General features: G+C 38.6%; 3 protein-coding genes across 10 annotated transcripts in view; all 3 read left to right on the top strand.

Annotated features, from left to right (window-relative positions):
- Positions 1–285: 285 nt before the first annotated feature.
- Positions 286–14,503, top strand: LOC5509216. 6 transcript variants are annotated; one of them, XM_032378095.2, is made up of 17 exons: positions 2,214–2,408; positions 2,546–2,598; positions 4,879–4,967; positions 5,417–5,481; positions 5,808–5,932; positions 6,338–6,400; positions 6,470–6,535; positions 7,150–7,284; positions 7,453–7,503; positions 7,585–7,633; positions 7,719–7,760; positions 8,500–8,628; positions 8,731–8,852; positions 9,210–9,281; positions 9,371–9,431; positions 10,062–10,201; positions 10,555–14,503. In XM_032378095.2, exons 1-17 carry the CDS (start codon positions 2,346–2,348, stop codon positions 13,658–13,660), a joined length of 4,431 nt encoding a protein of 1,476 aa, XP_032233986.2. In that variant the 5' UTR covers positions 2,214–2,345; the 3' UTR covers positions 13,661–14,503. The 6 variants fall into 6 exon arrangements, with proteins under 6 accessions (XP_032233987.2, XP_032233988.2, XP_032233986.2 ...); XM_032378096.2 differs by lacking the exons at positions 2,214–2,408; positions 2,546–2,598 and adding an exon at positions 286–660; XM_032378097.2 differs by lacking the exons at positions 2,214–2,408; positions 2,546–2,598 and adding an exon at positions 1,978–2,144.
- Positions 14,504–16,096: 1,593 nt separating this feature from the next.
- Positions 16,097–17,433, top strand: LOC5509204 (mitochondrial translation release factor in rescue). Its single transcript, XM_032378106.2, has 2 exons — positions 16,097–16,504; positions 16,649–17,433. The coding sequence occupies exons 1-2, from the start codon at positions 16,202–16,204 to the stop codon at positions 16,856–16,858; spliced, it is 513 nt and encodes a 170-aa protein (XP_032233997.1). The 5' UTR covers positions 16,097–16,201; the 3' UTR covers positions 16,859–17,433.
- Positions 17,434–18,006: 573 nt separating this feature from the next.
- LOC5509206 (citron Rho-interacting kinase) overlaps positions 18,007–19,104 on the top strand; it is a 32,405-nt gene continuing 31,307 nt past the window's right edge. For all 3 annotated transcript variants that reach the window (XM_048727218.1, XM_048727219.1, XM_048727217.1), the window contains exons 1-2: positions 18,007–18,341; positions 18,589–18,680. In XM_048727218.1, coding sequence (XP_048583175.1) covers positions 18,149–18,341; positions 18,589–18,680 — 285 coding nt within the window. In that variant the 5' untranslated portion in view covers positions 18,007–18,148. The remainder of the gene's footprint in view (positions 18,342–18,588; positions 18,681–19,104) is intronic.

Genomic DNA, 19,104 nt, shown 5'->3' with positions numbered 1-19,104 from the left:
TCGCCCTGATTTTACACAATTCTCATCTTCGGTTGCGTTATGTACCCAACATTAAATGCCGTCTAATAAATGTGTTTGGGGTGGGGTGGGTGTGCATGGAACGAGTCATTAGTAAATTATATACATTTATCTATTTAGTAAAGAATTTTGTCACGATATTTTGTAAGTCACTTTGTTTACTGTTGATAATAATCTCAGCTCCAGCTGTATCTTTTTGTCACAGCAAAACACAACGCTAGGGTGCAACGCATCTCGAGGTTGTGGAATGCAAATTAGCTTGCCTTAGTACCCAAGGCTTACGGCTGACGTGAAAAGTAAACTGAGCGAGAACACCCGCGTCTCCATGCGCTAAAGGAGCGGGAAGCTGCCAGAGAAACCTCTTCATAACATGCTTACCAAGACACCTTGAAAACAATTTTTTTTATTTATCTTGCCCGCGAATTGCACCTAGGAACTGTACGAATTGTTCACCCCCCGAAGACTGGGATGTTTATAGCCTATAACATACAAGATTTACGCCCATCGAAGTATATAAAGTGTGGATCATTTATACAGGATCATGTCGACAGATCTGGATAGTGTCAGTCGCAGCGAAGTCGTAAAGTCAAGGTTTCGACGAGCTGCCATCAAGGCAAAGAATTACTGGGTTTTTACCAGAAGGTAACACACTAACCCAGAGTTGTTATTATATTCCAATTAAGTCTTACACTTGAATAAATGCATACATGATCAAAGTGAACAGTCGTTTACAAGCTTCAGTTGATATCTCAGCAAATTTGATATCCTAAGACATGTGATTTTGTAGATATATCCTTCTGTGGCCTTGTCTTTTTATTCATTGTTGTGTTGTAATAAGTGATTTTATCGAGGCATTCTCGCAACTGTAACAATACTATAATAAGCGCGCTAGGAGCTGTCTTATTTATTCTACCCTAACAATATGGAGCTGCTATGCTTTGAAAGTTGCTTTCCTTCTTCTCTCACAGGAAAGAAAAATGGCTATTTAGGATTGTATTTTTCACTTTCGTCTATTGAAACTGAAATCGAAATAACAAAGATGAGATGTAAACCGAAATAAAAAACAATTTTCTTCGCCATTAGGAGATAATCGTTTTTGTATATGTTTGTTTTTCTAAATTCTCATTTGTATTGATTGTCTAAGTTATCTCTAATTTGTGTCTGAGTGTACGTTCATTTACTGATCTATTGTTTTGACTGGTCGGTAAGGACGCGACTTTCACGCACATGTTAGCCATACAGTATTGTGAGATTCAATTAGTATTTTTTTTATTTTTGTTCCCCGTAGTTTTGTCAACAAACATTTAAGTTAAAGTTACAGATCAGTGCTCACACATGCAACACAAATAAAGTGAAATAAAATAAAGAAAAATAAAGAAATTACATGCGCAGCCGAAAATTCGCATTGATAAATTATGTTTGACCGATTGCTATGTGTTGCCCTCGTGTTTTCACTTGTGTTACGTCCTAGTTAAAACAAGAACCACAATTTAATAATAATTCTTACTCAACCGATTGGTTTAAAATGAGTATTGTTCGGTGTGTTTTCGATACTGTCCTTTGTGGATCCAACTAAACTCTTGTGATCACGCGCGAGTTTATTGCTAAAGAGAACGAAGTGTGTTCACACGCGTGGTTATACGCTCTTTTCGCCCTGCATCTCCGAATGACTGCGGCAAGTAAAACAATACTACTGTAAACACAATTTAGTTACGCGAGGTGATTAACCGACCATGTCTTCGTTATGTTTACGTGGAAAAAGCGTATTCCTTGACATTAGACGGATTCGGACATTTCGCTGAATATATTTCTATTAAACTTTAGTTATCTTTGTTCTTATTACAATGACCCTTGACATTTAAACAAAGGAGGTAATATTGGACGAGTTAATTCTCCATAATAGGCAATACTCTTCTACCCACTGACCATGTCTTCAAGAGGCCCAGTCACGCACTTCAAACACCTTCGCATTTTTTCCTGCGACGCGAGTAGAACCGAAAAGGGCGAATGTGTGTTCTTTTATAAGCCAAGAGATCTGACTATTTAAGAAAGAAAATGGTGTTTCGTGAGGCTGATTCGGTGTTGCTGTACAGGGCTTCTTCCCCGCACTGGAAAAGAATTCGACGGTGAGTGAAAAACACAAAATATACAGGATAAAGCCGAAGTGCGACTTCCCGCGCAGCGTTTCAAATCGAGGCTTCTAGAACGAGCATGCGCACAAGCTTGCTAGTGTTATTTCTTGTATGGATCAGGGATGACCTTCGTGAGCCAAATGTGAGGTCCTTATGGCCTTACAAGTCCAATCTTGGACTTCCCTTCCTTGAAAAATGTCTTTGGTAACAGTCCTTCGCTCTCCATCCTCCGAGAACACAAGTGTTTGCACCGATTCGGTAAATATCAACCACTGAATCTTGTTTCTCTTTGGAGCTGTCACGCGCTTTTTATTTTGAAGTGTGATCTTTTTTCCCAAATCCGAAACTTTTGGCGAAATGATATCTAATCTCTTCCGGATCTGTACTGTGCATAGGAAATAGAAGAAGAAAATGAAGACATAGAGGATGGTTCATCGCGTTCGAGAACGTAAGTTAGCATTCTCTGCCAAAGCATATCGAGAAGGGGGTGGTTTTGGTTTATTGGAAACCTCCACCGATTTATTAGTAGTTTTCTTAAAAACGCAACACGGAAACTGGCATATCTTATAAAGTCTGTGCAATTAATTTATTTCCTTTGCACTGTTAGCTGTATCGAAGCATTAAGTATTATTTGGCAATGTCGAAGATAACCCGTCGATTTCATTGAGCAAATAAATTTGAATGCGATCAAGGCGATTTGTTTTTGTTTGTTATGAATACATTTGCCTGGGCTGGCGTCATCTTTGATATTTTGACCTTAATAAACTGAGATTTTTTATAATCTTTTAAGTTTCTTCTTTAAAATTTATAGTTCCTATGATATACTTAGGTTCTTGCAGATAAATTTTAACAAATCATTTTACTCTGCAATTTAAAAATAAATTTGTGCTGAAACATGCATACAACAAGCATGAGACCGAGTAAGTACTGTCTTCACAAGCAGTGACACCTAGGTTTATACAGTTATTTGAAAATCTAATTTATAAAATATTCAAATACCCTCATACCTGCTTAATAACCAGCCGAAAACTACAGTGCCCTAATTTAAAAAACCCTGCATGCCAGTTACTCTATTTGTTATTCAAATTTCACATTCTTTTTTTCGTCTTTTCTAGATTTAGCTGTCAGATTATCACCTTTTTCAGTTCTGTTGTAGTGATTCATTTTGATGACAGAAAACTAATCCCTAGAGAGTTGATGTGTACTGTTATGTCTGACTTCAACAATACAATAATTATTCCATCTTATATTCTCTTAAATGAATCTATAATCAAATTATTTATGTATGTATGCAACACTGTGCTCTATTCTCAGTCCTTACATAACAAACAGTGCTTCTTAATCAGCAAGATACCTTAGTTTTAAAGAGTTTTCCTGCATAAGGCATGTTATGGATGTGATCACCATTGATGTAAATGATGTGGGTGCCCTTGACATGGATCTTAACAGGGTATGTGTTAGATCATCAGAAATCACTCTCACCTAAGGGTTTCCGCTCATGTGATCTTAACCACCAAATTTTAACCACAATTATTTTTGTTGTCATACATTTTTGTGGTTTGATCCACGGTATATACAACTTTCTTGGTTTGTACATAACAATTTATTACAGTTTCAGTGCAAGCTTTGTTTGATTTGTTTGTAAACTTTTAGCAAGTTGTGTGATTATATGTTACCATTCGTCCATTTATCATAACAATAGTCATCAAATACAAAGCCATAATTTCACGACATAATAAATTTTTAGCCTATTTTTGTTTTATTCTAGTAATTTTGTGTTTGTATTTCTTGTGCACATACACTAGAGCAAGCAAGACAGGATGTTTAAACTATGAATAGACTAATAGTAATTTTCTTGAAGCCAATATCAGAGATGGTGATTATTTTGACATCAGTTTCCTTGTTTTGTTAAGGCTTACCCATCAAGTCAAGTTCAGGTTTTGATAAAAAAAGGAGAATGTAAAAAGAAATCTGTTGATATTATATGAAGAAGACAAAAGAAGAAAGAGATGTGTTATTTGATTTTGATATGGAGAGTTCCTTCACCAATGATATAATATCATTTCCCAACATTGTGTCATTGTTCTTTTATCAAGAGATATTCTTCTGATGTCAAGAATTCCAAAGTAAAAATAAATGAAATTCTTGAATAAAACAGCTGAATAATAATAATACAAAATAGTGCTTTACTGAAACATGTAATACTTTACCTTTATTTGGCTTACTTTTAGATTAGTTTGTTATAATATATATTATGGCTTCCCCAAATTTAGCTTATATCATATTCAGGATATTCCTGTAATTCCAATCCAGCTGTTATCAGGGATGTATTGCTGATAGTGGTGAAGTGTATATGATGAATAAAGTGTGCATTATATATGTCACAAGAAGATATCAGTAGTTCTGTGTATATCTTCATGTTCACCAAACACAAGCCCTGCACTATAAGACATGCACATAAAGAGGAGTTTGGTGACAATATCTGAGTACTTGTAAGTTTATTTAATTGATATTACAATTAGTCTTCACCAGTTGATTAATATTTAGAGCAAGAGACTGGTTGCTAGACATCAACCTTCTTCAGAAGAAACTTGAATACTGCACTGCCAATTTTCAGCTTGATATAGCAATGCCACCTACAAGCTTTGCATTGACCTTATTGCTCCCTCTGGCTGCACCTTGCTTTATGTGGAAGCCTATTTATATATCATATTTGAATATTTTTCAGGTCGAGTTTTGAGGGGTTCTTTGCATCAAAAGGTGCAGCTTTCTCTATTCCTGATGGAGACTTTGCAAGAAAAGCATCTAAACATGGAGGTATATGTTATTATTATATGATCGAATATTGAATATAATTATTATGCAACAATCTTAGAATGGCCTTGAATGAAAACAATGACCAGCTGGAGATGTTATCTCCCGGTGATTTTGACTTGAAAACAACACATCTAGAGGAGAACATGATCCAGTTTTTTTTACTGCAGTTACTGTTTTCAATTGCAAAATGTCACGATTGATTACTTTTAATAGCCTTCTGGCTTTTTGTCATTTATATTTATTTTTCTTGACAAAATTACAATTTATGTTTTTATATTACAAGCACCTTGCTGTGAGTAAATGTTTGCCAATAAAAATGTACTGAATTTAAATCGAATGTGAAGGACAGCCATAAATCATCAGGCAGATATTGTTGAAAAATTTCACAGAATATTAAAGGCTGCAGGAAGAGAATTCAGAATGTCCAATATGATTTGCAATTTTCACAGGCGAGATGCAAGTTCATCTGCAGTCCATGGTTAATCTCTTGCGTGATAATGATGTGCTCAGACTTGTAAGTTTATACAGTATTGTGATAACAAGATAGGGTTCAAATTGAGATAGAGTAGGCTCGCAGGGGTTTCATTAGCCGGCAAAAGCGCCTGCTATTTTCCACCGAGCGCCGGCTACTTTTTTTTTTAAAAGTCATGAACTTAAAAGATAAAATAACTTCCACCCCCTACTTATCAATCTCCACCACCTACTCTGAAAGTTAATAAAAGCCCTGGCTTGTTTATATTTAAGATGACCCACTTGTAAGTATACACTGTACTTAGACAAATATATTCAAGTATTATCTTGACTAGATTACTCTAAATTACACATCGCATACATTTCCAGGTGGTAAAATTAGAGACCAAGTACTATCTTCCCGGCAAAGTGCGCTACCTGGCTGTAGTGTCATCATTCAGCCTGGACGACATTGAGGAGAGTGTAGTTCTCGGGATTGACTGGGTTGATGAAAGGTTTGTATTTTGTTATCACAAGTGTTTATTGTTTATAGTATCCACTGACAACAACATACTTGGTGAGCACCTTATTAATATGGTTACTGTTCTTAGGTTAATTTCAAATGTCATGTTATCCATAAACCCTATTCGAATGCATGCAATTGAATCAAGTTGATAATTTCATCTAGATTTACATTAAATACAATTGGTGGAGAATACAACAATGAACAGCAGTGAAATTAAACAATATTATGAAACAAAATTGCAAAAAAAAAAACATTTCAGTTGTGTGTGACTTAGGACTGGAATGATAATGTAAAGAGGAAGGAGTGTTAAAATTTGTGTCGAGAGGTTGTAGCTACAGTATGGATTGTAATCATGGTATAATTGTGTTTGAAGATGTTTCATGTTGATTTATAGTGCAACAATCGGACTTGTGTTGCCATTATGGAGAGACACAGCAATAGAGTTGGATGGAGATGGGTGAGTATTGATGAGTGTATCTTATATTAATTATGTTTTTATTTTTAAATAATCTTTGTGTTTGTCTAGGGGGTTTGAGCTCTCTACAAACTCTACCGTGCATTTTCTCAAGCCTGTCTCTGTGCAGACAATGTGGTGAGTGGCAACATTACTGTATGTGGTTATTACTATGACCAGCACACGGTGGCTAGGGATTCTTAAACAACATATCCTCCCTCTTCTGAACTAAAATTCTAGGAAGAACATTAAAACTGGGAATTTGCCTTCTTCCATATATTTTTTATTGACATGCCTCTGGGTATGCATTTTCAAGGTAGAGCATTTTACCTTGATGGATACATAAAGGCTCTATTTAGGGCTGCCAAAGGGACCAATCCAAACCCTAATACCAAGCAGTGTTACTGTGGGGTTTTCAATAAAATCAGACGGGGATAATCGTCAGCAAAATCAATTTTATCCCCCTAAGGAATAGCACTTTGGGTTCTGGTCAAAAGAAATTCTTACCCCTAAGAGATAGCAAATTGGGTGTGGCCAAAGAAATTTTGAACCCTAAGAGATAACAGAATCAAAGAAACCATTAAACACACCTAAGGGTTTGCAGTTGGTCAAAATTTTATTCCCTAAAAGATGAGACGATCACCTGGGGGCCTGTGTGCTTCTTTACCCATTTTCTTTATCAACCATACATCATAATCATTCTCTATGAATAAAGGTGGTACAATTCCAAACTGGGTTACTTTGTATTTCAGGACTGCATTTCAGTGGATCCACAAGTGCTCTGACAATGCCAGGAGAAATAATCAATACCCTGCAGGTACCTCGCATTCGTGGGTGAAATACTACGAGAACCAAATCAGCTCAGACCAAACTTGCATCAAAGAATGGTATGTATAAACATATACTGTACCTATACTGTATTATACATATTATTCATGATTTGAACTAAGGTCAATTTTTTGCATTGCTGTCTCCATGTCTTTTTGACCTGGAAAAGAGAAAATTGTATAAGGCAAAGGCATTGCTCTTACTGATATAATTTATATGTGCTTAAGGTTTGAAACTGAAGAAAATCTTAAGATTGCAGATGACTCTGTTGGAATAAGGTAAGTACATGTAAGTACATAAGGTAGTATACATGTTCCTTGTTGAAGAGATACTTACACAAAGGTTACTTTTCCCAACAGCAAAGAAGATGAACTTCTTAGAAAACTTTTGCGACACAAATTAAGAGAGGTATCATTGATATGCAATTTATTATTTTTTGTATGATCGATAAAATCTTTTAATTTCAGGTTGTAATTTCTTAATTGTCTTTTAGGTTATGATGACGGTAGATCTTGAAGAAGTCACTAGCAGACAGGTACATAGACTTTTGATAATAAAAATGGCTTTGCATTGCTTAGAATAGTAGAATGGGCTTTTTCTACAACTCCAAATATGAGAGCGGAAACTAAGAAAATAAACAGCCAAATGCGAGATCCACTCTTTATACCAGGATTTGTCACATTTCTAAGCTTCCATTTTTATTGCCAAATTATAGCAAATAACTGAGATATGAAATTTCAATGGAATGTCATTGATAAAGTATGTATCAGACCTCAGTGTTGAAGTAAAGTAATGCAACCGAAATCTGCCGAATTTTGCCAAAAAGTTTCTGTGAAATAACATTTATACTGCTCGGCCAATATTTTACTTTCTTGGTGTCTTGAAGCTCTGAAAATTTTCATACGTATTAAATCAGAGGCGCCTGTGGGATTGGAGAGCAACAGGTTCTGTGACTATGTATTATGTGTTTTGGTTTCCCTTTTTGGTATTAAACTATGTTAAAAAAATCGAAAGTTGGATATCCCAATCAAGAAATATTCTCTTGGGCTGATCAAACTTGTATTCTGTGTAATCGCTCTGACATCAATAGTGTCTTTACATTGAGTTTGTTCTGTGCATATTTGTCCTGCCGAAATTTCAGCTAACTTTCGGTTAGTACCACGGTAGAACAAAAGAATTTCGGCACTGCCAAACTTTTGTAAATTCCGGTTGTATTACCTTCTGTCAGTACTTTTGTTTCTGTTTGACCTCACAGCTTTCAATTATTTTTCAAGGTGCGTGAGCTAGTGGAAGCGGAAGTTCAGATGGATCTGAAACAGTACAAGCAATATATTGACAAAGAGATGCTAACCATCTTTGGCCAGATGGACTCGGCTTCTAAAATATATGACCATGTTTATTTGGTGAGCATTGTTTGGCAAACGTTCCACTTTCACTAATTGTCCACCTTTGTTCTTGTCAATAATCTTAATACTATTCTAAGTACTTCCCCACCTTGTTCTCAGGGATCAGAGTGGAATGCATCCAACTTGGAAGAACTCAAAGAAAATGGAGTTGAATATGTGCTCAACATCACTAAAGAAATTGATAACTTCTTTGCTGGGACGTTCACCTACTTCAACATCAGGTACAAATCATTGTGATGCAGAGTTTCACTACACATGTCATATATACCTGTCCGGGTGTCCCTCATGCATTAACAGTACAAGAGTCTCCCACTCCAGCCCTCACTAAGGCCGAGGCCAGAAATAAAATGACCATGACCGAGGCAGACTAAGGCATAAGCGTTGATCTCTTCACCAATCCCAACCTCCTTTTTCTTGGAACATATTCTGGATTACATAAATGTTGTGTGTATTCTGTTTGCAGGTGGAGCTTTTCTGGACATTTGCACACTTAACATTTAATCTTATGCATCTTAGTAAAGACTCGTGTGTGCGATTTCACGCTACTTGCAAACTGTTCTAAACCATTGTTTGTATAGGTTGTGGGACTTGGAGGACTCGAATCTCCTGCCCTACTGGGACGAAACCTTCAAGTTCATTAATCAAGCCAGGTAGTTATAGGGCTTTCTTGACATTCTTAATTTTTAACTATCATTATTGATGATATTTGACTTATCATTATTGATGTTTGTGTGGTTAGGGATAAGGGCTCTAAAGTGCTGGTCCACTGCAAGAGGGGGATTAGCAGATCTGCCTCTACGGTACGCTGAATGCCCTCTCATACCTAAATCTTCCTGTGCCACCTTTTTGTTTTTTTAATTTCCACCAGTTCTACTGGTGCCGAAGGTACAACAGAGCTAGGCTGCAAATCAAGTATCCCCTTAAGTGTATTGTTAGTAAGCATTACTGTATAAGCATTGTCACCGTGGTGGTCACTGCCAGAGGGTTTATTGCGTCCCAAGTGGTTCTTTAACGTCCCTTTGGTTCAGGTTAGTGTAATGCAGCTTGAAGAGATGGGACCTCGGTTTAGTGTCCTTATCCGAGAAGACTGGGAACACGGGAGAATAACTTCAATCCACTTGTGAAACAAATTCGAATCAAGGCAGGAACCCGAAAAAATACCCAGATTTAGCCAGGATTCGAACCTGGGCCACAGCGGTAAGAGGCCGAAGCGCTAACACACTAGGCCACCTGTGCTTCCGCCTTTAAGAACAGGGGCGGGTCTAGGATTACTTCAAGGTAGCGGTGGGCCTGTACCCTCCTTCTTGGGTCAGCCACTGAACAACCATATACATAATCAATATTACCTGCTATGTGGTATTTCAGGTGATAGCATATGGTATGAAGAAATACGGTACATAATCATTACTACCTGCTATGTGGTATTTCAGGTGATAGCATATGGTATGAAGGAGTACGGCACGAGTCTGAATGACACCATGAAGCACGTGAAGTCTCGAAGGCAGTGCGTTAACCCTAATCAGGGATTCTGGAAGCAACTTATTACTTACGAAGGCATTCTTAATTCAAGGTAAAATACGGAATAATCCTACCTGTAAGATTTGATAGTTTTTTCGGCACGAAAACCCAGAAAACACCCCCTGCGGGGCGCATTATCCAAGATGGCGGCCGTGATTTACGTGTGTTCGGGTAGGCTATACGGAATACGATAGTTTCTTTCTCAACCGTCGTATCTGCCTAAAATTTTAGAAGGGCGACAAAGAATTATCGGGTTCATGTTTGCCAACTAGTCGCGTAAGGCCAAGTTAGCCTAGCGTACATAGATAACAAGCCTTTCAAGTACCTAACCATTTTACGGGTCTGCCTAGAGGAACCCACACCATACCTTCTCATCTTCGTTTTTTCGTTGTTCCTTTTTTGCAGTCGCCATAGATACAACGAGCTGTTCAACAACAACAAACAGCGGTCCAACTCGGAAATTATACGGGAAACGAAGCGTAAAAGACGACGGCACGGTCGCCATAAGCACAGCACCATAACAACAACTCGCACTCCAGAGGTCGACATGGTTATCAATAAAACCAAACGTAACTCAATAGAGAGGGATACATTCGGGGATATCATAACTGAGGACTCTGTTGGCGAGGGTGAGAGTGATGATGGTGGTAGCGCTGGTTTTGAGGATGATGATGAGGAGGAGGAAGAGGATGGGTCCATTATGATGATGAGATTCCTAAGGGACACTAGCTCAGGTGACGATGTGTTCTATTCTTGGGAGACTGAAGACATCGATAGCACTACTCCTGTGCGTAGTAGCACGCCTGATCCCGATCATATCGGAATAAAAGAGGATCAGAGCATAGTAAACAAAGGCGAGAAGAGAAGGCCTATTCATCGAACGAACTCTAGTCCTATGCTGCGTAAAAAGGTCAAACGGAAGAGCCATAAGAAGACTTTGGATAACAGCGAGCTTGATAGGTGCCAATCTTTACGGGAGATGTTAACAGGGCGAGTAGCAGCGCTGAGGGAAGACCTACAAGGAAACAAGGGTAGATCAACTGGTGTAAAAATAGCAAAGACTCTTTCAACAGAGAGCGCTGAAGAGACATGTAAAGCAGGTGAGACTATTGAAGAGCCGGTGCCTGAACGGGAAATCCAGCTTGTGCCGCTACTGAACGAGAAAAATGAACTGTTTATTAATGATGGAGACGAGGAGATTTTTGATACGGGATTGATGGAAGGAGAGACCCCTGATGTCGGCAGTTCGGAGGACCTACATCAGAACGTCGATGCTCATGGTTTAAGCGCTGTGAAAACAGGTACAGTGAAACGACAATCTAGAAACTTTGAAGAAGGAAAGGTGAACCTCCCTTGGGAATGGGAGAAAATGGGTCCTGATCCAGCGTCAGAACCAAAGGAAGTAATTACCTTTCTACTAAAAGAGACGACGGGGGTTCAAGGGGCTCCAGTGCCAGAGGTAGATCCTGGGGTAGTCAGGAAGCATGCATCCGCCTTAGAGAAAAAGTACCTTGGGGTGCAAGAGAGGGAATCCAAACTAAGTGGATCTGACTCAGAGATTGACCATGGGAGCACAGAAAGCCCAGTGTCTATACCACCGAAGAAACTGATAATCCCAGAAACATCCTTCGCGATCGAAAGTGTTGGTAAAACACCCCAAGTCGAGCAGGGCTTTGTAGGTATTCTTGATACCAGTGCAGTGCGGCGTAAGATCAACGAAGATATGCACAAAGAGAAGCAACAAAGGCGGCGGCTGAGTGGTGAACAAAAAATACAGAACATGACTTCTACAGCAGCTGGAAATGTTAAAGCTGTTGAGGTCATGGAACCTGACTTAGGAAAGTCGAAAGCGGCGGTGACTTTAAAGGACTCTGATGAGGAGCCTATAAAGGGAATTGTCCGAAAACATGCGAAAGGGTTTGAAGAAAGGCATAGGGGACTAGAAGTTGGTTCAAACCTTGACCAGGATTCTTCGCAGCAGCTGAATGCTGAGACTTTAGAGGCTTTGCCTTTTATCAAGAATACGAAGGCTTCAAAGTACAAAGCGAATCAAGAGCCTGAAGAGTCTAAAGACGATTTCGATTTAGATTTGATGCTCCTGAAAGTCAGTGAAGATAAAAAGAAACAAAAGCTCGTCCATCAGTCAGAGTCATTGGAGGGAAACATTACGACGGTAGCCCCTTTAGAAGATAAGGCGGAGCTTGATCCAGCTGATCGGGATGACTGGGGAGAAGGAACTGTTGACGAAATTCCTAGACCTGGCACAGTTCGGAGAAATACTGAATTACTTCTTGGAAAATCGTCAACCAAGGAAGAAGCTAAAGAGGAATTGGTGACCGTTTCGAATGTTAACTCAGATTTAGTGCATCTAAAATCAGCACCGAGCCGAGAGGCAGTTCCTGCACAGCATATTGTTGAAAACTCTGGAGCGAAAGTGTTTTATTTTGAGAGGACAGTTTCCGCTGAAGCTCCGAGCCCTCCGGGATCAGTAAAAAGGAACAAGCAAATCTTTGAAGGGAAAAGGGAACAAAATGCAGATGAGAACATTATATTACCGGAGGTCCCACAGAATGAAGAAATAGAGGCTGGAGTGAAAGACGAGGAGGAGGAAACCTCGAAAGAGGATTCTGTTTTAAGTCCCACTGGAGCAGTAAAAAAACAGACACAACTCTTTGAAGGGAAAGGTGAATTCTCTTCAGGCTGGACCAAAAGTTCGAAAAAGGAACCGGAGATAATAAAAGTAGCAGTTGGGGAAAGAGAAGCGGATGCAATGTCGAAGGAGGACTCTCTTCAAGGGCCCACTGGAGCGGTGAGAAGGCAGACAAAACTCTTTGAGGGTAAAGAGTCGCTTGAAAGTAACTTTAAAGACGAACCAAAATCAGATGTGAGCAAAACGTCCCAAAACGATCTGGAAGTTTTAAAAGCTTATTCCAGCGAGGGAGAGGAGGGGAGTGAAATGACGAAAGAGGAATCCGTTGACACGTCTAGTGTCGTAAACGTGAAGTTTCATTTGAAGTTGCTGGAAGAGATTATTAGATCTTCGAACGCCCGTGAACAACACAAGCATCGCACAAATAAGGCATTAGCTGCCATAGAGGAGAAACGAAGTCGGATAGATCTACAACGGAACAAAAAGGATTCCGGACTATTCCAAGACAATAAATCTCAGGTAGAATTTGAAATGGAATCGTTGGATGAAGACTATGTCTTTGTTCCTGATAACGATGAAGAAGACGACGCGAATACTTCACATGATGACTTGCTGGACAGCCTGAGCCACTCTGCAGTGTCCTTGGCTATAGAAAATGCCCAGAAGAATTTAGATGAAGAAGAAACAATTGCTAGCTCAGGACATGTTAAACGAAGAACCCTCCTAATCGAGGAGCAGCTTCGGGAGAAGGGGTCGCCTGTTCGGAGGCACGTTTCTTTGCCGAAGTCAACCCGACCGGAAGATCGGCCGGTGGTTCGTAAACGATCCCTGTCAGACATTACAGTAAAAACCCGCGAGTAAAAAAATCATGTTTGAGCTAGCCTGAACAGTTCCTTATTTGAATGGAAAATCGCTACTTCAACATGAAGGATTCTTGCATAGCTTTGCAGCTACATCGCTATTTTATGATGATCTAGAAAAACAAGCACCTGTTTTTAATCTTCTTGGCTATTTTTTAGCTTGTTTTAGGGGGTGTAAATAACACATTGTAGGCTAACAAGTTCTTAATTTTCAGGTTCTTAATCGCGGGTTTTTACTGTACTGTACTAACACTCCCGACCCATTCTTCATAACCTTTAGAAAACTCCATAAAATATCTTAAAAACATAATTTGGTATGCTTGCTCATGTAGAGGCCGTTGCAGGACGATAGGCAGGACGCCACTTCGCCTTCTATTTAAGCCTGCAACGCCCTGTAGAAGCTAGTTGGTATTGTTAGGGACAAAGAATCACTGGAACAGTATAAAAAGAATAACAAATTTGAAAATATTACCAAGTTACTGTTTCAGTCGTTCTTTTTTTTCTGTGGCGAAAAGCCACGACAAGGGTAAAGCCTAACTATGGATTCTAAAATCTGAATATTTATAATCCTCCTGTCTTAATGTTCGTAGTGCTTTAGAAACATAGCGTAGTATTGAAAACTGGCAAAACAGGTAAAACCTGTCAGACGAGTTATCACATGATAAACTAAAGCTGAAGCTTAAAAAATTACGAGGGTGTGAATAAAATGTTTGTATATATTTATTGCTAGAAGGTCTTTATATTTTTAATATTGACATTGGCGAATTAGAACTAAAATCGTTTTTTTTTCTACTTTGACCTTGTTGTACAGATCTTAGATTCAATAAACATTTTGTACTGAAAAGTGTACGTTCATTAAAATGAATTTAAAAATAAAATTTGTGATCTGGGCTAAATCCCATTTTATGCCATTGGCATAAAAGGTTAAAGTTTATTAACTCATTGACCGGCCTGGGACCCTGTTCGACTCTCCAGAAAAGTAGACGGGGTTGATCGCCACATCTTTTGGGGTATAAAATTTCGGCCAACTTGCCAACCCTCAGGGCGGCGTTGAAGGATTTTCCCGATTTTGCCATCTCTTAGGGTATAAAAATTCGACCTGCTATTCCTAAGTGATGTTTAACGTTTGTTTTTCTGTTGACCACGCCCAAAGTGCCCTCCCTTAGGGTTAAAATCCTCTTTGTCAATGTATTTCTAAGACCCATGATGCAAAGCAGCGTTTAAAGGTGACGAAAATGGACTTTTCCATTCATCTTCTTACATAATTCCTCCAATGCATCCTCTGTACAGTCGTTAGGCTGTCTTGATTGACGTACATTTTTTAATGAAAAGAATAAGTAACTTTCTTTTAAAGAAAGGGAATCAAAGGAGACAGACACGAGCCACCTGATGCTGCCTTCTGCCCTTCTGCTTTTTACCTAACATGGTGTGGGTACAGTGGACTCTCAGCCCCCCCCCCGCCCCCCCCGCCCTTGACAGCCAAGTGTTTCTTATTAAAGTCCATATAACCTTTCAGAGTTGATAGACTTTGTCAATTCTTTATATTTTCATCTTCCAAATGGAATGTGGTTCGTATGGACCCTATGAAACACGCGTTCGCGCGAATAACTCAAATCTGTAATATTGAGGTATTTTGGTCAACCTTCGGAAAAAAGGCCGTGAACTGAAAGGCCCGGGTCCAATCATTTGTGACGTAGATCGAGATGTCAACCAAACTACATGTCGAGAAAACATGCGCGCGCTAAACCGGTTCCGTCTTCATGTCATCTTAGTTATTGCTGAAGAACGTTGTGCGGTTACAACTTTTACCGTCATCTTTATATCTCAACCTGGTAGTCAAATGATTATTTAACTTCAGGAAACAAATATGCAAAATTAAGCAGATATTTTTTAGTCTTTTGAATTGTTTTTGCATTGAGCGCGCGCGCTGCATTCGCAATCAAGAATGGCGACATTTTCACGAGCGCGCGCTGTTTTTGAAACCTACAACAAGACGATATTTTCTTTTTTCGCATACAATTCTCGACTTTAAATTATTCTCTTAGTCGTGGGTAGCATTGCAATAGAAAACAATTCGCCAATATTTTGTGGCACTGCCGTATCTAAATTTTAACGGATTTAAGGAAAATACGTTGTTTCAAATTTTCCGGCCAAAACTTGGAATTATTCACTCGATTCAATCTCCTTTCGCGCGGCCAGGAAAATTTTCAAAGATCTGTAGAAAATTCAAATTTCAATCAAATTCAATTCCCTTTTCAGAATTTAAAGTTTATCCATGCTTTCTTTTGGCTAGATTTATATAGGTAAAAGGTTTTAAGATCTTTAAGGAATCTCCAAATACTATGCTTTTTACATATTATACCTATGACTGCGCACCCCCCTAGCCAATCCTAGGGACGCGCCTGACCTGAATCACATACGATATACAAGTTGCAAACGAAGAGATCAAGACTAGGACTAGGTTGAAAAAGCATACGTGGTCTACCTTTGGTTAAACAAAGAAAAAAAACATGGCGGACCAAGTGTCTGAAAAACATTGCAAATGAATTTTGCCCCTAAACCTTTAGCTCTATCGGTTTTTCGTCATGCAATTAATGCTAGTAGGCAAGTAAGGTTCATTTGCAATGGTCTGAATTTCTTACACTCGTATATTGGGCGCTTTTGTGGGATTCTTCCATTGTTTGGGACCCGATTATCCGGTCGCTGTTATTATCATGTTGTTAAACTACAAGAAGAGGATATCGAAGAAAGGTTTGTGAAAGGATGGGGGAAAGGCGGACAAAAAGTCAACAAGACAAACAACTGTGTGGAGCTGCGGCATGTACCAACCGGAATTGTTATCAAGGCAAGTAATCGTATTATATGGCGTTTCTGCTCTCTCAAGGCAAGTGGGTCTTACCCCATGTTCTTCCAACAGTATATCCAGATTGTACTGGAGACATTGGGAAATGCATTTCTTAAACATTTGTTGTTTCTTTTACATCTTCAGTGCCACCAAACACGGTCTCTGACAAGGAATCGCAGCATTGCCAGAGAACTCTTATTAAACCAGCTGGACCAGTTATACAATGGAAAAGACAGCAAAGCTGCGATACAGATTGCTAAAATAAAAAAGAGGAAAGCTACTTATGCAAGAAGGAGAAAACAAAGGGAAGAAATCATTGATAGCATTGACAGTACAACAGATGCTAAATCATAATAACTATGTAGTGTACATACTATTCTTTTAATTGACAGGCGCTTTGCCATTCATGAAAAAGGGAGGGGTACAACCCTCAGCAAAAAAAAACTCAGCCCTAAAAATATTGCTTTAAGTTACAGTAAAAGCACAGCTAATGATTTATCTCCCAGTTGATTTAAGCAATTTTGGTATTCTTTAGCCTCCAAAATCTAATACATCCCTGTGAGGAACATGGCGGCAATTCTCTGCCACACCATTCTTTAACATCTTTAATAACAATAGTGTTTCTCAGATCAAGTCTGATATCAGCTTATTTGCTGACAACTGTGTCAGAGAGAAGAGCAAAGGGACAGCACTTAACTTCAAGAGTCGATGACAGGTCACAACTTCTGGGTGGTTCTTTTTAGCCCCACTCACCCCCTCCCTTGGCACAGGCCTGTTCTCAGGGACCAAACAAATGGATATTATACTAGCAATAATACTTCATTTACTATAATAGTTAATTTATTATAAAATCTTACACATACAATCAATTCTATTAACATTGTCCAAGGAAAAAAAATGAGCAAGCTAAGTAAAATGTCCTTATGAAAGACCTTTATCTTGTATACAATACAAGAACACACTTTCAGTGATTTAAATACAGATACTGCTGAGTAAGAACCTACATTTTCTGGTGTTAAAGCGGTAGATAATACAATTTTAGGCTATTTTGGTTTATTAGAGTGCCATGGAAAAAAGGTTGAGAGTGTGTTCTGGGATGGAAATGTGTAATTATGCGGATATCTCTTTTTGCAGGTGAAATAGAGGTTTAATGTGACTATCATAGGTAGAGGCCCAGATGAGTTATTGAACTAATTAATAGGCCCATCTGTTTTAATGAATTAATTTTTAAGACCACAACTTCCCCTTGTGCAAAATCTGACTAGCCTTTGAAACTTTGTAAATCCCCTTTTTGACTAACGTTTTAAATTGAAGCTCATACTTTTCTTTTCACTAAAGTTCCAATTATATATTGAATCTTATGTGGTATCTATAACGTGAATATTCCAATTTTAACGATATATTACCTCACTCATTCAACGAATTCCTGGGGCACAAGTCATTATAAGCTTCGGTTTAGCTTTGTCGTTGTGACCGAGGTATCCTCTGCTCTAGCTATCCCACAGCCCTTGCAGTAAACCAATCAGAACGCGTCCTCATTCATCCCGCCATTTTACGAACGTTATTTTGCCACCTCGAATAGCACAACAACCAGATGAAATTTCTTTTCATGTGAGGTATATTTACGTTATTTTGAGTTTCGTTATGATGAGTGAATCAATAACAACTCGGTGTGCAAAGCTCAACCAACTTTTCGTCCACAAAAATGGCGGTCGTCGATCTGCGAACGTTGTGAGTCGGGAAGCGCTTCTGGACGCTTTCACAGTGTTGTTTGAAGAATGCAGCTCCGATCATATGAAGAAGAAAGACAAGAATATAGCGACTTTTGTCAAGAAATGTACGTTATTATTTGAACGATCTGTACTTTCGAGGCATAAATAGATATAACTTAAGGAACATCTTTTATTTAAGTAAGTACACGATCGATTCGCAACATAAACTGTCAAGATAAAGTAAGTAAGCTTACATAATGATTTCCATCAGAAGAGCTTAAACTTTTAGTATACCATCCCGTTTGAACCGTGGTCTACTTTTGCGGCTGTGAAATTCTATGTACTGTTATGTTTTTTTTTTTTTTTTTGCAGACCAGCCGATGATAAATGAGCTTCGAAGACTTTCCCTGAGCAAAAACGATTTCAACGTTGTCAACACTATTGGGAGAGGACATTTTGGAGAGGTTTGTATTAAAAATAAATAAGTTATACTTTGATAAGATCCAAATGCCAATCGGGTATTTATTCGAAAGAGTTTTACATCTAAATTAAGACTCTTCATATCATATGCATTAACGGTTTTGGTGACTGAAAAATTCCGGAAATACCTCACTCAGTTAGCCAACACGCGAAATATATTAATTTACTCATCCTTTTGATTGACAGCTGTAATGATACCGGTTCAGACATGAGTATAATTTGTCTTCTGTTGACCTTGTCAATATCAAAATGTAATATACTAGGATCAGATAGATTAAAATCCCAGGTATAGCTGAATAAGCAGAGGTAAAATGGCGTGTACAACAGTAGGGGGGCTTGGTAGGGGATGTCAAAGAAGTATTCAAGCAACGCTCTCAATCTCCCAGAAAATAAAAGCAATGTGTGAAA

Source organism: Nematostella vectensis, chromosome 4 (genome assembly GCF_932526225.1).
Source record: "Nematostella vectensis chromosome 4, jaNemVect1.1, whole genome shotgun sequence".
NCBI classification, from domain to species: domain Eukaryota; kingdom Metazoa; phylum Cnidaria; class Anthozoa; order Actiniaria; family Edwardsiidae; genus Nematostella; species Nematostella vectensis.
The sequence above is the reverse complement of the archived record's forward strand: the minus strand, read 5'-3'. Positions and strand labels throughout refer to the sequence as shown.